This window comes from Vigna unguiculata, chromosome 9 (assembly GCF_037176805.1).
Source record: "Vigna unguiculata cultivar grain cowpea cultivar isolate G323 ecotype 2 chromosome 9, ASM3717680v1, whole genome shotgun sequence".
In the NCBI taxonomy this organism is placed as follows: domain Eukaryota; kingdom Viridiplantae; phylum Streptophyta; class Magnoliopsida; order Fabales; family Fabaceae; genus Vigna; species Vigna unguiculata.
Genome location: NC_140800.1, coordinates 6,800,196 through 6,817,444, shown reverse-complemented (window position 1 = coordinate 6,817,444; position 17,249 = coordinate 6,800,196). Strand labels below are relative to the sequence as shown.

At 34.2% G+C, this 17,249-nt stretch overlaps 1 protein-coding gene across 2 annotated transcripts in view; it reads right to left on the bottom strand.

The window, feature by feature from the left end:
• Positions 1 to 17,249, bottom strand: part of EMB3142 (nuclear pore complex protein (DUF3414)) — a 28,584-nt gene that overhangs the window by 2,735 nt on the left and 8,600 nt on the right. For both annotated transcript variants that reach the window (XM_028047290.2, XM_085666469.1), the window contains exons 10-36: positions 17,097 to 17,186; positions 16,183 to 16,332; positions 15,769 to 15,885; positions 15,472 to 15,678; positions 14,977 to 15,078; positions 14,700 to 14,843; positions 12,272 to 12,402; positions 12,054 to 12,173; positions 11,676 to 11,799; positions 10,816 to 11,013; positions 10,028 to 10,146; positions 9,769 to 9,919; positions 9,556 to 9,668; positions 9,396 to 9,477; positions 9,190 to 9,276; positions 9,026 to 9,103; positions 7,991 to 8,194; positions 5,053 to 5,145; positions 4,824 to 4,928; positions 4,523 to 4,693; positions 3,853 to 3,908; positions 3,678 to 3,750; positions 3,385 to 3,575; positions 3,172 to 3,298; positions 3,005 to 3,082; positions 2,046 to 2,210; positions 40 to 207 (exon numbers count right to left, since the gene is read on the bottom strand). In XM_028047290.2, the coding sequence (XP_027903091.1) occupies positions 40 to 207; positions 2,046 to 2,210; positions 3,005 to 3,082; positions 3,172 to 3,298; positions 3,385 to 3,575; positions 3,678 to 3,750; positions 3,853 to 3,908; positions 4,523 to 4,693; positions 4,824 to 4,928; positions 5,053 to 5,145; positions 7,991 to 8,194; positions 9,026 to 9,103; positions 9,190 to 9,276; positions 9,396 to 9,477; positions 9,556 to 9,668; positions 9,769 to 9,919; positions 10,028 to 10,146; positions 10,816 to 11,013; positions 11,676 to 11,799; positions 12,054 to 12,173; positions 12,272 to 12,402; positions 14,700 to 14,843; positions 14,977 to 15,078; positions 15,472 to 15,678; positions 15,769 to 15,885; positions 16,183 to 16,332; positions 17,097 to 17,186 (3,444 nt within the window). The remainder of the gene's footprint in view (positions 1 to 39; positions 208 to 2,045; positions 2,211 to 3,004; positions 3,083 to 3,171; positions 3,299 to 3,384; positions 3,576 to 3,677; positions 3,751 to 3,852; positions 3,909 to 4,522; positions 4,694 to 4,823; positions 4,929 to 5,052; positions 5,146 to 7,990; positions 8,195 to 9,025; positions 9,104 to 9,189; positions 9,277 to 9,395; positions 9,478 to 9,555; positions 9,669 to 9,768; positions 9,920 to 10,027; positions 10,147 to 10,815; positions 11,014 to 11,675; positions 11,800 to 12,053; positions 12,174 to 12,271; positions 12,403 to 14,699; positions 14,844 to 14,976; positions 15,079 to 15,471; positions 15,679 to 15,768; positions 15,886 to 16,182; positions 16,333 to 17,096; positions 17,187 to 17,249) is intronic.

Here is a 17,249-nt window from a genome sequence, read left to right as displayed (position 1 = left end):
TAAAGTAGATGTGGCATTAACAAGGAAAATTTCCCTCACCTGTAAATTGATTGCCTTGCCAGATGAAAAATGCTCCAATATGCCCATGGAAAACAGTACCTGTGCTCCAGACTTCCCATACTTGTGACTGATTCTTAGTAGTAAAGCAAGTTCAGCCTCAAAAGTGCATGCCCTCTGTAAAGAGTCCAGTGAAAGATTGCCGCCATCCTTGAACCAGACATAAAATAAATCAGTATTATTTTTTCCACCGTAGTTCAAGAGCACACGGCCTTGTATGAATCCACACAAAAATACCATACTTCCATTGTGGGACAAGTCCCATACCTCATAACTGAATCCAAACAGTGGTATGGCAATTTCAGAATGATTGGCACAATATGCAAATGTTTCATGCTCTTAGTTCCGTTTCTTTAACTTTGTTCTTTAGTTCCTTTTCTTTAATTTTGTTCTTTAGTTCCTTTTCTTTAACTTTGCTCTTTAGTTCTTGAGGATTTTTCATCTTCTTGCAATTGATTTTCTCCATTGTTTCTTAAAGGAAAATTCTCGGTGGATCCCAAAGACATGCTTGTTCCGTAGTAATTTTATTAGAAAAATATTTTTAAAAATAAAATGAAAGTTAGAAGAATGTCATGGGAATAAGTGGTTCTTGTAGACGATAACTTTCGTTCCCACGAGAATGAAACACTCACTCCCTTGCCATGGGAGCACAAACTACTTAAAACCTGCGTGTAATTTTTCTGAAAAATATATATTCAAAACTGCCAATAATTTGTTTCTCACCTGTCCATTTGCAATTGGTTGAGGAAATGGCTTCAAAGCATTAAGACAATTATGCAACTTCATTGAAATTGGAGTAATTTGGTAGTGAGAATGATGATTTCTGCTATTATTAATAGCACAGATTTGGCATAGTAAGAACAGAATTTAGTCTTTCTGGTTCTTTGGAAACAGGGTAATATGTATTCCATTATTGATGAATTCAAAATTATAAAGGCCCTTTCTTTCTTTTGCAGGCCAAGGAAATCACATATTATTCAGGTGGATTGGAGGATGGATCAAATGTGATACGGATGGGGCATACTCTAATCATGGGCATTGATCAGTTTATGGAAATTATACATAAAGGATGGAGTTCTTTGGATTGAGACTCATTACTTGCTTAATGTGAAACGTTGTGCCTTGGAAGCTAACAAATGCCTTAATGTTTGAGTCCATGACGAGTATACACTTCAGAATTTCCCATACTTTCAGGGAGAGAAATAGGTATGATGATGGTTTGGCAACTTACGGATTGAGATCTGTTTGTGAACCTACTTGTATTGTTTCTGACTTTTGTTTGGATAGGTGTGATCTTCCACACTTTCATTTCTCTTAGTGGGTTTAGTTTGCCACCACCACCACTTTTTATTTCTTTTCCCTTTAATAATATTCCTAAGAATGTAGCATATAATTGATCAAGTTGTAGAGCTAACCTAGTTAGTTTGCAACTTGTATAGTGATTATAGCACTCATTCCTTTGATTTAAAAAGAAATCTTCAAGACGAGAATAATTATTCTTATTCTCAGATTCCTGGGAAATAGGGATGACATGAAACAAACAGTTCCATTGTTTATTAAAAACAATTGCCAAACATGCCAGCTTTCAGCCTTGGCTCATGTACATTAGATACATTTAAAATATGAATTCTAACTAAAACCTAAATACAATATCAATGAGAAAAAAATGAAAGCATACATTGTAATACAAGTTGCCAAGCACACCAGTAATAACTACACAACACATACAATGAATTGCTACATCATGTAGTACAAAGATAAAAAGATATCCTATTGATTATTAAATTTTCAAATCAGAAATTTCCCCTCAGTACCAAATGGATGAAACCACTTAAATAAAACAAAAAGTATAACGATATTCCGAGAACCAAAACAACCATTAAAAGAATTATGTGTTAGTTGCAGGAATTAAAAGTCTACAAATGCCGAACCAAAAGCTGTCAAGTTTCAAAATAGAGGCAACAGTTTATGGTGGAAAGAACAAACACCTGATTGCAAACATTGCTTATGGCTGTAAAGCAAGACCTTAAAAATCCCATGCTCTGAAGTTGGCTCAGAAAATAGCGCTCGTGATCTATGCTAATCAATGCGTCAAGAACATAAAGTGATATTGTCTTTCCAGGTTCACTACCATGCGTAGCATCTTTTATGACCTAAAATTTTAAATTAACTGAAGTCATAAATAATTGACATAAGAAAAATGAATAGAAACAGACTCTGAAAATTAATGCTAAACAGACCAGAACTTGAGAATGATAGCTGTTAAGATATCTTTAATATCTTATTTATAAATACAGCACCTATGTGTATTTTCTACACAAGGGAATTAATCTCAATCCCTACTTTCTCTATATTCAATAATAGCACATGGACAAAAGAACCCTATAACACCATATCTTGTTGGGGAAGCAAAAGGAATTGATATTTCAGCAGTCTAATGTGAGGATGGAATCTTAACTAAAACTCAGTTGTCTACAGATAATAAAAACACATACCTCTTTTTATTATGTTTAAATGTGCCCTTGTTTCATTCTATTTTAAAGAAATAATAGTTTTCAATAGACATTTTGGAAGAAAAAATGTATTATATCAATGCCAAAAGTAGATTCAATATAAGTCCTAGGTCCATCTCCTTGTAATATATATTGTACAATATTTTGAAAATGGACTTTAAGTTTAACTCAACCTCAAAAGACCGTCTTAACAAGGTCCATCTCCTTGTCTAACAGATATATATAAGGCACACTTTAAGAATAGAAGCTGTCCAATTATTTCAGCTAAAATTAATTGGTTTAAGGACTTCCCAACATAATCTCCAACAAGCATAAGCACGATCCTTTCTCTATTCCATGTCAAAATTAAAGAAAACTAGTTCGAAGCCCTAAAACAAATTGTGTTCTTAATAATGCGTTTAGAAAAGAAAAGCTTAGTAAGGGTAGAAAATAACCAAATTTAAAATGCTCTGAGCTTCTTTCCTCAAAGTTGAAAAGTTTGCATGAGCCAGTTCTGCTTGTTCATTGTCAATCTGGGAAAAAAAAAGTAAAAGTTGCAGTGAAGTTTTAATCTGCCATCAAATTATAATATTGATTTTGGAAACAATTCAAGAAATTATACCTTTGGAAGATCAATATATTCATTGTCTTGTTCATTAAGGAGCAAGAATTGAAGAACTGTTGATGGAACATCAGGATCAACCACATTTTGACAATACTGGAAATAGCTAAGAAGGAAAGCATATTGACTGTACAAGACATGCAAGTGTAAGTTTGCAAATCAAAATCGTATACAGCCACAAAACCAGAAATAGTTACTGAACACGAAACATACCGTCTCCTAAGTGCTTCAGAAGATTCATTTCTAAGAATTGCCATAATAAGCTTAAACAATATAGTCAGACAGGCACCATTGGATAATTGCTTAACGACAATGAGATCAAGACATGTAATATTATCAGAACTTATACTGCCAGGGAACAAAAATCTTTCATCTCGCAGCTTAGCCATGCATGTCAATGCTACCTGAGAGAAATTTCACATTATATAAACATAAATCAGTCTGTCTGAAAAGCTTACAAATAAAAACAGAATGACTCAAATTGTTGATAAACACATCAACATTACCTGTGAGAGTATGAATGCCATCTTCAATGAACAGTCCTGAGAAGCAGAAGCACTAAGAGACGCATCAAGGACTCTGCCAATACAATTTAGCAGTTACATAAATTGCACCAATAATGAGAAAATCAACAATGACAAGTTAAAGCTTTTGCTTTTTCACTAAAGTGTAGCAACTCACTGAAAAAGAATTTCAGTTCGATCTTCAATCATTATTAATCTTCTAGAAGCAGACACCTTAACAAAATAGCACAATGTTAGAGAATGTACATAATAAGACTACCGAGGTTGGAAATGTGAATTAGGACTCCCACTGTTTGAAAGCAATTTATAGCTATTGATTAACTCATTAAAAATTCAATGGCCAAAAATTTTCATTCATTTTCTTCAGTTTTTTCTAATTTGTCCTAGTCAGCTTATGTTCCCCCTCAACTGCCTTACTTTGTCATTGTTCCTCACACTCCTCCACAATGCCCACCACCACATGTCCTAGCCGCAACATGAGAGAGAAAAGATAAAACAAAGCCAGAGAGGAAAGGAGGATCAATGGTGGGGTTCGTTACAGTTTGTGGTGCCAATTGGCTTGGGCTACATGTAATGGTAGAGATGCTAATTCACTTGGGCTGAATGTCATCCAGTTGAAGGTGAGCATGGCACAGATTGCTGCTGTTGAAAAAAGTGGAAGTATTTGCAGGCAAGAGAAAGATGGGTTTTATGAAGGATGCAAAAGAAGAAGGGTTTGTAGGCAACAGTTTGAGGATGTGGAAGAGGGAAAGAAGAGCACTGAGACAGAAGGAAGCACGAGCAAATTGGAAAATAAAAATGGAGAAATCGAAATGGAAAGATCTGACCTCAACAATCTGAGACCAGGCTGTCAACATATGAAGTTGTGCAGCTTGTTCCTCAAGATTTTTATTGTATTTCCACCCCCATCTCAGCAACTGTTGAATTGTCTCACGAACATTACTTAGCTCAACTTCATTTCCAATGTTGCTTGCCTGGGTGTAAGCTGAATTGTATTTCTGCAACAAGAAAACAAATTAAACTTCATAAAAAAATTATTAAAGAAAAACTACAATCCCAGGATAAAGATTAAAGATAATATTTTCAATAACAAATTATCAATATTTAATAAGTGGACAATAGATCAACCTGCCAAAGTTTGTCGTGGAAAGCAGCCAGGTCAATTAGCCGGTCACCTCTCTCAGAATAATAGTACACACCATCATTTCCAGAATTTCCAAGTATGTCTTCTGCCTAAATAATGTTCACCCAAAGGCAGGCAAGAACGAGATGAAAATGTAAAATATCATCTGGATTCTTACCATACTTAAAATACATAAAATATAGATTTACTGTGTTTTAAGAACTAGTATCTCACCGGCAAGTCATATTTCATACCAGCCACAATATCTGAGAGCTTAGTAGTGGAATCTGGACATCTAAACTGGATGATTTCAAGCAATTCAAATACCTGAATTTCAAAGAAAATCGCTGAATTTAGCAAGAAAGTATAAGATGGAGTTTAAAATGAAGAATAGTATAATTTACAAAGAATTTCTTAATGAAAATAATCTCTCATTCCTTACAATGTAGAATGCACAATATGTACACAGACTCGTAATAGACTACGTGGGAAATATCGCCAAGGTTAGGAGTAAATTAGTGCAACTTCCTAAATACTATGTCTTGTCAATTTGATTAGGGGACTTAGAAGACTGATAAAAAAGTGACAAGACTTTGGTAATTTGGGTCATTATAAAGATGTGTCAATTAGAACTGGTAGAATGCATTCACACAAACCATGTGGAACTCGTTACATTCAATTTCTATCAGTAAACTATGTGACAATTGGTTAGCAGCCAGGTCTCAGCAGTTTCTACGTAAGACAGATACCTGTTGACAATTTTGGTTGTTGACACCGTCGAATCAAGCAAACCTACTAGTATGTAATTACCAAATAAGTTATAGAATCTAATACCATCTTAGGAAATAGAATTTAAGTCCTAGTCAACCTCACAAAACTAATATGAGACTTTCTAACACTCATCCTCCACAAATACCTGTCGAATCAAGCGAGCCTACTAGTAGGTGATTACCAGATAAGTTATAGGATTTAATATATCTTAGAAAGTAGAATTTGCATCCACTTATACAATAATTTGGCCTTGACTCTAATCTGTGTGAGCTCTTCATCATACCTCCTCCTGCCAAGGAATAGACATCTCAAGCTTGAGACTAGGGGGAACCTGATAATGGGTGATAATGGGTGACAACAGACCCAACAAAGTTGATTAGGATAGAACCTGAATGGATATGATACCATGTTAGAATTCAACTTAAAACCAATTGGTATTAAGTGAAGATGCCCAACAAACATTCCACACTCCAAGACTTAAGGTAAGCAATTTGAGACTCCCCAACACTACTTTCTTTTCCCATTTATGACCCTTCAAAGTCCAACATCAACCAAGATTATAAAACTCATGGGAACTCTGTAAACTTGTAAGAATTTACATCGTAAGAAAAAATATTAATTTATAAATATAACCTAACATGACAATTTTTTTCAAATCTTTACCTCCAACTCACCTTATTTCTTTCTTAAATAGTAATACACCGACTCTGTGCTACTACTACAGTACTAAAGCCAAAATCTTTAGATCCTAATGTTTTTTCACAAAGTTCCACCTCAGCGATAAAGATACAATCTTGTATCTGTCTTTGATTTGTTCATTCAACAAATACTTATATAAAGACACACTCAAGGCTGAGAACATAAACCTATCCAGGTAGGCAAGTTAACCTTTCCACTAGTAGTTCTCACCCTACTAACTATCCACTTATACATGTCTTCATGTAAAACCTAAATATAAGATATGCGACCACCCTTCCATTCCACCACACTTTTCAAGACACTCAATTATATGTTATTCCAATCAATAAAAAAACACCAGCAAGTTTCAATCTAATCGTCAATACTTTTTCGTCAATCTTGTAAAAGATAAAGACCTTTTTGTTATAGACCCATCAATAAATCAGAATTTACTTCTTTTAGCAGAATCCTTCTTGAATGTTCTCCTCTCTCTAAGTATTCATAATCATAAAATCATGTCACATTTTGAAATCAATACTATCCCTCCTAATTTAGAATACTTTGAGCAAACCCTCAAAACCTTCCCAAAGCATGCCTTTCAAAAGTGGTTTTCATCCTACCTGTGATGCATATATGCACGGATGAATATTGATAATATCCCTGCACTAATTAACTTTCAAGACACAATTTTGTCCTTGATCCTTTTACAATGACCATCCTTTCCTTTCAATTCGTATCCACAATAACACTCACGTTCTTCTGCCATCCATCTTTTCCTGTGTACCAATGTTTAGATCCTGCAGTGTGAGGACATTAGTTTTCTCTCCAACACATTTACAACTTTGTCCCCGATCCATTTTAAATTCACAATACTCCATTTCAAATTCTTAACCGAAATAATACTCATGCATTCTTTGATGTAACTTTTCCTGTAAACCAAAGTTTAAATAATAGAGTCAAGCACATTAGTTTTTTCTCCAACCTAATTTAGTTTGGCAAAGACAAGTGATGTTAATCCCGTTCTGAATCATGTTCACCACATCTAATGGCTTCCCCGTCAAAAAACCAATACTCCATGTATCAAACTTAATCGAGAACATTTGATCTAGCTTATTTACCCAAACTATCCAAGAAAAACGTGACGTACCAAGCCCATTTAACACTACATCCAAGCATTGGCTTAATGGATCTAGCTTATTTAACATTATTCTCAAGACATAAAAGGTGTTATATTCATGTAACAACCTACCATGTTCATACATACAATTTGTCGCAAATGATCCATGTTTGGGCTGTACATGAATTTTACATTGGTTTTCAATAGTCTAATTTGACCCTCCCTATTTTCTATATCATTAAATTCATCTATATCGAGCCATGATGACCCTTTAACTATCACTAAGCCAAGATGTTTCGATTATCCTCTGTTCTGCCCCGCTCATTCACCATTTAACTCTCATAATTCTTCTCAAGTTATGCCATAATTGACATAATTGAATTTCACGAATTTGTCAATATGATTCCCTACATCCACCAGCAACAAGAAAAATAATCTTATGAGCCTATCACAAAAACTGAAGAACCCAACAATAAAGTTCACAGATATGTTAGCCCATAAAATCAAGCGAATTGTAATAAACAATAAAGAATCCAAGACATGCATGTGATGTGATATGTTAGCACATAATATCAAGGGAACAATGAAGCATGTAACTATCAGTACCTTACTCTTGCTGACAGTTCCTAGAGCAGCATTTTGAGAAGTATCATGATGCAAAAATGGATACATGGCCTGGCCCCCACCAATGTCCTTGATACCATGTGAAAAAAGATAAGAGAGGATTGTCTGACACGCTTCTCTATGATTGGAGCTACTAACATCACCAGCGTGTAGTTCAACAGCTAAGAGTTTCAAGAGCCACGCTCTCTGGGAACGCAATGAAACAAAACACCTATATCAAATCCAACCTTTACAGGCACACTGTACAATTGACATACTTCAATTCTATTCCTTCCCAGAAATTAATATCATTAAAAAAAAATATTAAATAGACAACAGAAATGTCAATAAGAAACAACAAGTGCATAATGTGTTCAATGAAGATGCATCACAGCAGCCATTTGTGAGCTTGTGACTTAGGCAACTACTACTACAACTAAAAATAGGGGACATCCATGAGACAAAGCTTATTTGTGACAATCAAGTTCCAGTTCACATTGCATCAAACCCGGTCTTCGATGAAAGAATATAATCAGTTGTTATAAGCTTGTGGCCTATGACATATATGCCCCAGCTTGAGGGGGAGGGTTAGAATATAATCAGCTATTACATATTTCTAGAAAATCAATCGTTATATAATCTTGGAAATTAGTACGATTGATTCCTAATTATTAAGTGTCTTTATTGTAATTGATTCTATTCAATAATATAAAATACATATTGTGTGGTCTGCATTAGACACACAATACATTCAAAACATATACAATTCTATAAATAGATTGAAAGTGTTTATCAATGTATGAATTATAACATAGAATCCAAAAGGTATGTCCAGCACATATAGTTCTGTTCAAATGAGTTTGTCTTGTGCTGATCTAGTTTTGAAAAACTCACTTGTTATTCTCACTACTACACAACAGCCACTTTTTGTTTGAACACACAGTTTGAAACTTTTTTACAACAATTGGCAGCATCCTATAAGTTTTGAGAGAATTCTAAATTTACAGATGATTTGAAGGAGAAAGTACAATGGAAAACCTGATGAAGTGAACTGTTACGAAGTGACTGGTTATTATTCCTTTTAGGAAGCGGAGCTATCCCAATTGTATCAAGGTGCTGCATTTTAGCAAGGAAGTTTGAGCAATAATCATAAACAACTAGAGCGAAAAAAGGTAATCAAATAAATCAAACAGAATGTTAACCTTAACAAAGAATTGGTACTTTTTATTTGACAACAGATCCATTGTTGGTACACATGTTACCGGATCTACACACAGTTCATAAAGGAGCTGCATCAATCAAAAAGTCAGAATCCTTTTAGAAAAAATCACAAATACTGGGGAAGATGTAAAAATTCCAACTCTCCCTTATATTAGATATATAGTGCATTAGATAAATAACATCTGACCTGAAAACAAAACTCGTGAAGTAATGCATTAACATTGGGCTTCAAAAGCTCTTCCAGAATATCAAGAATAACCTTCAAGCAACTGCAAATAATATTATAAGGGAAAAGTTACATTCTCCACAATCAAGATATTAAGCACCATGAAATAGTAGACAAAAACCTGTAATAAAATTTAGGCTGTAAAACTGTTCGTTCAATAGGTGTATCTAGATCAAATTTAAGTAGCAAATGAGTGATATTTGGAGCTGGCCGGCTGATATTGTCAATTAGAAGCTGAAACATAGAAGGCAGATGCAAACAAAAACCATTTTAGGAAGATTATACACTAGGAAAGAGGAAACAAAACAAAAAGTTGATAGTAATGAGGACTAACTTGCATAATAAGAATGCCTGGATCATCACTGCTATTTTCAAGATTTTGAAACTCTTCTGACCGTAACTCAAGGCACGCTGCATAGTCTTCTATCAAGCTGTTTGAAGCATTGCATTTTAGCAATAGTTGAACAAGCCCAACCATGCGGGAGCTGTCACTCAAAAAAACAAAATACAGATTAAGTAATGATATTCAGAACAGCAGAAGAACATAAAAAATTACAAATTGAAAAAAAGAAAATGGAAAGGTATTCAAATGCCTTAAAATACTCATGATTTTAATGGAGGATTGCTGAACTTTTGGCTGAAAATCATATCTGACATACTCCAACAAGGCCACTATTTGATTATGATCATGGGAGAGTATAATATCCAATGGCTGCATAAAGATTATCAATAAAGGATAAGATATATTTAAACTATGAAGCTACATACATAGCTTACCAGTAGAAAAGATATTTGATTTACATTTAAACAAAGTAAACGGTTAGTATCACTTCGAAATAACAGCATCCTATAGGACCAATGTCCCAACCAAACCTTTAAAAGCTATTGACACCACAAAAAGAATGTTAATAATTCAATAGAAAAATACAAAATCATGTATAGATAGTGAACCAGATCACCTTGACTCCACACACTATCAGTAAATTGAGAAACTCAAACAAGAGAAGACGATGAAACATGCAACTTTAAATCAATCTATCAATACATACATACAACTCCCGCACGAGTGTTTGTGTGTGTTGTTAGAAAGGAAAGCCTCTTGTTGAGAAGCTGTATCTGAGTAACCAGCTACCGCAAGTGTTAGAATGCAGGTGTTGTAAGTCCTACGGATGTTACTTCCTCTTTCTATCACAACTTTCCTACAACTAATTATCTCTTGCACCATGGATCTTTCAGTGTGTCTCATTTGTTCTTATTCATAGTAAAAACAGGGAAAAACTTGATCCAAGAGCTTTAAAAATTCAATTCTTCTCTCTTTCTCTTACTCATGCACACACTTGTGAAAACAATTTGATGGGTACTATTTAGAAAATTGAGTTACCTGGTATAGAGGAAGCCAATAATCAGAAAGAAGTAAATCTTTATCAAAGACAAGGATTATAATTTCAAGGGAAAGCTGCACTGCATTCTCTAAAAGCTTCCCATATAATTGACTGCTACGTTCAGCAATAACGGAATTCACCCCTGGAAGAAGAATACTCATTATGTTCCGAAAGGCAGTTTTTCCACTCATGAAATCCTGAAACATATCAAATTATTCCATATCAACTGGTAAAATTAAAGGCATGAAATTCCCAACAGCACAATAATTTGTATCAATACTACATTTGCTGAATTTTTAATATTGAAAGCTATAAAACTCCCAATAGCCAGTAAATTTGCACGGCTGATAGTTGCTCAAAAATCATAACTACACAAGTATTGATCTATCATGAGACTCGTTATAATATAACATACAGCTAACAAATCCAAAATCCAGGATGATAATCATCAGTCTTGAGATATTATTCAGTCATTCTTCAGTTTTAAATTTGTATTCCTTATTTTCTTCCTTTTTAGTAATCTTAGATAGCCAATATGTATGTTGAGTTTTGTATTAGTTAGCTATAACTGCTCTAAATTTGTTAGTGTAACAGCTGTAAGAAAAATGTCTTTCAGTTAGTTAGATAGTTGGTTAGATATCTCACCCAATATAATGGGTATTTTCTATACCACTTATAATATAACATAAATTTAAAAGTAATAATTCTTTTTCATCAATCTATTTTCTCTCATTTTTTCAATTTCTATTGTACAGATCATGCAATGCAATATACAATATTCTGATACATTAGAATAAAAACATTACAGACATTGCCCATATGTTTAACACGCCATAACAAGAGAACGAAGAGCACATACTTTGAGCAACTCAAGGACTGGGAGCTGTGTCTGAAGTGATGATGATTCTTTAGTTGCTGTAAGTCGTGACTGATCAACTACACCCTCATAATCCTCATCCTTGATGCCATACATGCTCAATACCCTGCCAATTTGTGTTCATCAAATAACATTCTAAATCTATAATCAAGAGTATATACCATAGCTTGCTCATAGTTTTTCATTACAGAGATCAGTTTCAAACAAATTAAAGACAAAAAAGTTATGTTGGCGTCTCAATACAACTCAAATAACTGAGTAACAAAAACCAATAGATCCAACAATCAATACAACCATATCAAATAAACAAAAGAGATATATTCCAATTATTTCTAGAAACAAGAAAACAGAATCACTCACATGTGAAAATGTTTAAGGCAGGCACCAACCAACTGCCACTTTTCACAAGGATCTGCATAGGCTCTTTGAGGAAATGGTCCAAAAACATGATCATAGATGAACCTAAAGATTCCAATAAATCTGAAAAACAAATAGTTTTCAGACATCAAGTGCACGACCAAGAAAAAAACATGAATATAAAATTCACTCAAATTTGAAATACACAGTGTATACAGTACCTCCGCCCTCTGTCAGACAAATCACTTTCTTCTGCAATAAGAGCATTTATCAAATTAAGGAAAGATATTGTTGAAGGATATTGTTCTCTCCTTGCTTCAATTTCATTCAATTCAAATCGCATGTCATAAACCTGTCATATTCACAAGTTCATTTTCTCATGAGAGAAAGAGAAAGTACATGATTGTGATGACAAAAAACAGGAGAAATATAAGGGGAAATGGAAGAAACATATGAATAAAATGATAGCGATAACAAGTCAGATAAAATTAAAAGAAAAGGATGAGCCTAGTATATAATTAATTTTTCAATATATTTTGTGGTTAGTTTACAGAACTACAGTTCAAACAAAAATGTAAAGCAAAACAGTAAAAGAATAAGAGTACAAAACAATTCTGGCTTTTCAATATACCAATAAACCTCAAGACCCACTAGGTCATCCCGGTTAACAAATATAAGAAAAACCATTCCTTGTTTTACAATACTTTTTTATAGGTGCTTCTTAGCATACAAACCCTTACCATTTTAAACTTTTGACACTTGTTTGGAAAAGTTTATTTCCTATGAAACAAACTGTTCTCTTTGTCGAGCTCTTTTGATAAAAACTTGGTATCTTTACTATAAACAATTTAGAGGAACTCTCAAATGTGCAGATAGGAATAACTGACTATCGCACTGGGTACATACACTAGGGTTACCCTATGAATAACAACATATTTTTTTTAAAGAGATATAACTTCAACGTGTCCTTCAAATGGTAGCCTTAACCATGAATAGGGCATCCACTCCGAAATCAACTGGCTCATTTAGGGAAACTCACTACAGTGTACCAAAAAAAGGGTTATGCACATTACCTCTCATGCATAATAGACTTTAGTCCAGTCATAATCACAGAAACAAGGTCAACATGCCACCTCTAGTATCAACAGACGTAGCCTACCTGCCTAGCTCTAACAGAGCCCACTCACATCCCATTTGAATTCGATTTGTGTTTCTTGATTCTTTTGCCAAACATATTGTCTTTGTTTTGTGTTATTTATCAATGCATCGAACAAAAGACTATACGAAGGAACTTGATCATCTTAGAAACAGTGTTATCGATGTCGGAAAATTTCAAAATAAGTACTAAAAAAAAACTTAATATAGATTATCCTACAACTATCTAATTGTAGCATTTTCAAGAGTGTCGTTTGATTACTGTGTTAATGGAGAACAAGGAAAAGGTTGTGGGGCCCAGAAAAGTATAGGTGTCACCATGTGGTGATTATTGGTGTTGATGGTGGGAAATGGGGGCAGAGTGTTGGTTGTAGAGGGAAGTAGTGGTGGAAAGGGTGGAGAAAGGCATGGTTTGCGTGGTTAAGGGTTCCATGGATGCGGGTCCCAAAGTGATGAGTCCTGTGGTAGAAAGGGTTTGGATTCAGTGAGGTGGCCATGAAAATCTTAGGACAGACTGAAAGGCTTCATGGCAAGAATATGTTGATTGTTGTATCCTAGCATGACAGCTATCACTAAGCTGTTCATATTCAAGTTGAGTTTGAAGTTCGGTCAGTTTATTCTTAATTGGTCAGAGTGCTTCTTCCATATCATTAGTTGTATTGTACCTGTGAGTTCATTCCTAACTGGCTGGAGGGTTCTTCCATATCTTTAGTTCTATTCTTAGGAGGCAGACATTGCGCAATGAAAGCATCAAGACCTTAAAAAGAACTGATGGTGCAGCAAGGTCTACTAAAATTATCCGTGGTTATCCAATGAATAACAATAGAGAAAATTTTAAAGAGACAGAATAGAACTTCATTATGCCATTGAAACTATAGCCTTAAACATAAATAAGGCATCCACTCACAGAACAGCCGGGCCATTTTGGAGAACAAACTGCATAGTACTGGAAGAAGGGCTAAAAGCTCGGTGCCTCATGCATAACAGTCTTTAGTTCAATAAGGATTCAATATGGCCCATTTGGGTTTGGTGGAAGTTGGGCCTGACGGCCCATCATGTATGGAATAGAACACGTGGCAGGAACATCATGGAACTACACCCACCAGTGCCCAAAGACCCAAATTTTCTAAGAAATGAAAAGGTTATCCATCTCTCAATTTCCCTAATATTCCCTAATTATTATTACAGACGATCTGCCTCAATATTTCTATATCTAAGCCCAACAAAGAATCTAATATCTATAACTAACTTACTAACATAATAACTAACAGATATTAACAAACTTAATCTATGAGGAAGCCAGCAAAAAAAATGTAACATCTAAATATCTTAAAAAAATTTGTAAGAATACTGAATAGAAAAAGAACATTTTTATCCAAACTAACATTTCAAACAAACCCATACTTTCTAGAACAGTTGGTTCTCATAGTTTAGAAGGAAAAAATTCTAAGATGGTGATTAGAGATTAATTCTTCATCAATCAGATATACCAACCTGAGTACCCATAGATTGTGAACTGTTCTGGATATCAGGCCCAACAACTACTGGCAGATCATATTGTTCAAGGTAGGTCCAGATGCTATCTTTCAGTATTGGAGAAACCTGAATAAATGTGGCTATTGCATTCCTCAGAGCACCCTACATCAAAAAGTATTCTCTTTAGAAAATAAACCGTTCAAACACTTCCATTGGAAGTACAAGCTCTAAACAAAATCAAGAACCTAATTATATTTTAATTTTCTTGTAAGAACATCATGATACAGCCATTTACCTTAAGATAAGGAGGCACATTTTCGTAACTAAGAAGCTTAAATAGTGGTTCAATATCAGGAAACCAGGTTCTCCTTTCTGTTGGATTCCCATTTTCTACAACCTGTATATACAACAAACGCATAGTAAAGATGTTGGTCCTTTCAATTGAATAAAACTACAAGGGGAAAGTCCCATGCAACAATGAAATGTTAGACACGGCACATAAAATAACTTGAACCAAGGACCTTTTATTGAATACTTTTCCCTTCTTACTAGGATTTACAGAGAAGAACACTTATATACTGTGCTAGAGATAACAAATTCAATAAAAAGATACATTTACAGCTGTCTATTAACTAACTTACCACTAACAGAATAACAAACAATTCATTATCATACATAACATTTGGACAAAAACATAATTTATTAACTTCTATTTTGGCAAGGACAAGTTTGGGCGTCTAAGGGATTCAATATAAGCTAAGCTGACACAAGAAAATAGATAAACTTGAACCTTCTTCAGAACATTTAAGTATGCCACAAGCGCTTTAGCATCCCCCTCCTGAATTTCAGGCCACATAGCTCCAGCAGTTTGAAGAGACTGTTTGAATTTCTCGTCATAAATTGTTAAGCATTCAAATAAAGTGCTCCATCCAATTGAGCGAAATGCTTTACCTTGCAGCAACTCATAAACCTTTGAAGCACCTTCTTGACTGCAAGCCTAGAAAGCAGTTTCCCAAAATTATGTCATATAAGAATGGTTGAAAAGAAAACCTAAGACACCATAGATAGTAAAAAACTTTATCCTCACCAAGGTGCTCAGCATATTCAGGAATGCCACAAGCGTTTGGAAATTTGTATGGTCCTCTCCAGCAAAATTTGCAAATGTCCACAATACATCATTGCCAGACAAGAGTTCTGGTTCTTTCTGATAACTTGACAACATTAAAGGTCATGATTGAAAAGAAAAGCCTTAAAAATCAGACAAGCACATTACTTTAATCTGATAAGCCTAATACAACAATGCATCCAAACCCTATATAAACATACAACCACAGCTTGAACAGACTTTTTTTCTAAAGAAATATATAGTAGTGTTATCAGGGAAAAGGAACATCTAAACTGTCATCAACAAAAATAAATCGCCAGATCTATTACAAACCTGCACTGATTGCTCACAGGAAAAGAAAAATTTCATGTTTTGTTACCATTTGGTCAAACTGACCTGATAAATATCGCTCACAAAGTCCAAGATTGAATTAAATGGCAAAGGGCCATTAAGAGAACTAGAATTAGTGTCTTGTGCAAAATCATGAGATCCAACAACTCGGTATGGACTAAGCACACTCATAGATCGCTCCTTCGTTTCTTTTATCTGCAAAAATGTATAATATTCAAAAAGATAAGTACAGAACTAAATATTCTGAATATAAAAAGATACACCAGTGTGGATAAAAATATATTTTGCAATAACTATCCAAACAAAATCTTCAGCCACATGTATTTACAATTGAAAAAATTTAAAACAAATTCAATGCACAAAAAGAACTAGACAAAGATAGAGAGAAAAAAATATGAAAGGAAAGAGTAAATTAAACTATGATTGGAAAGAGAGAAAAAAATATGAAAGAGCTAAAAGATGCAGGTGCTGTCCAGTAATATTCAGGCCAAGAGAACATATACAGTCACCATCCGGATTTCCTAACCATCACATTCAAAACCTGAAAAGAATTGGAAAGTGATCTATGGGACCTTACATTGTCATTATATCGAAACTAGGTAAAAAAAATGAGGAATCATCCAAAGAAAAATGAGAAAAGAAAAAACAACTTTAAATGTCAAATTCAACTTATTTTTAATGGAACTAAAATACAACCAAAATATTGTAAGTATATACACGGGTACAAAAAGAACAAGGCAAATATAAATAATGAAGTTAGAAATAACAAAACCTATAATCATGACATATCAGACAATAATTTCATGATTCAACTGCTATACAAGAGATAAGAGGCTTAAAAACAGTAGTTAACAATGATCAAGTGGCTTGAGAACCAAAACGAAATCCTACAAAAATTTGTGTACTCAGTCAACCAAAAATATGCTGGTTCATAAGTACAGATAGAAAAATTAATTGACCTTGTCTCTTGCTAGAGGGTTAGACAAAAAGCAGGTAATCAGTTTGTGCAGATAAGCATTGTACATGTAGACCATATCTTCATCTTCCGTCTGTAAGATAACAAGCAGACTTTAATATTCATGATCCATGAAAAGTTACAATAAATACAGAAA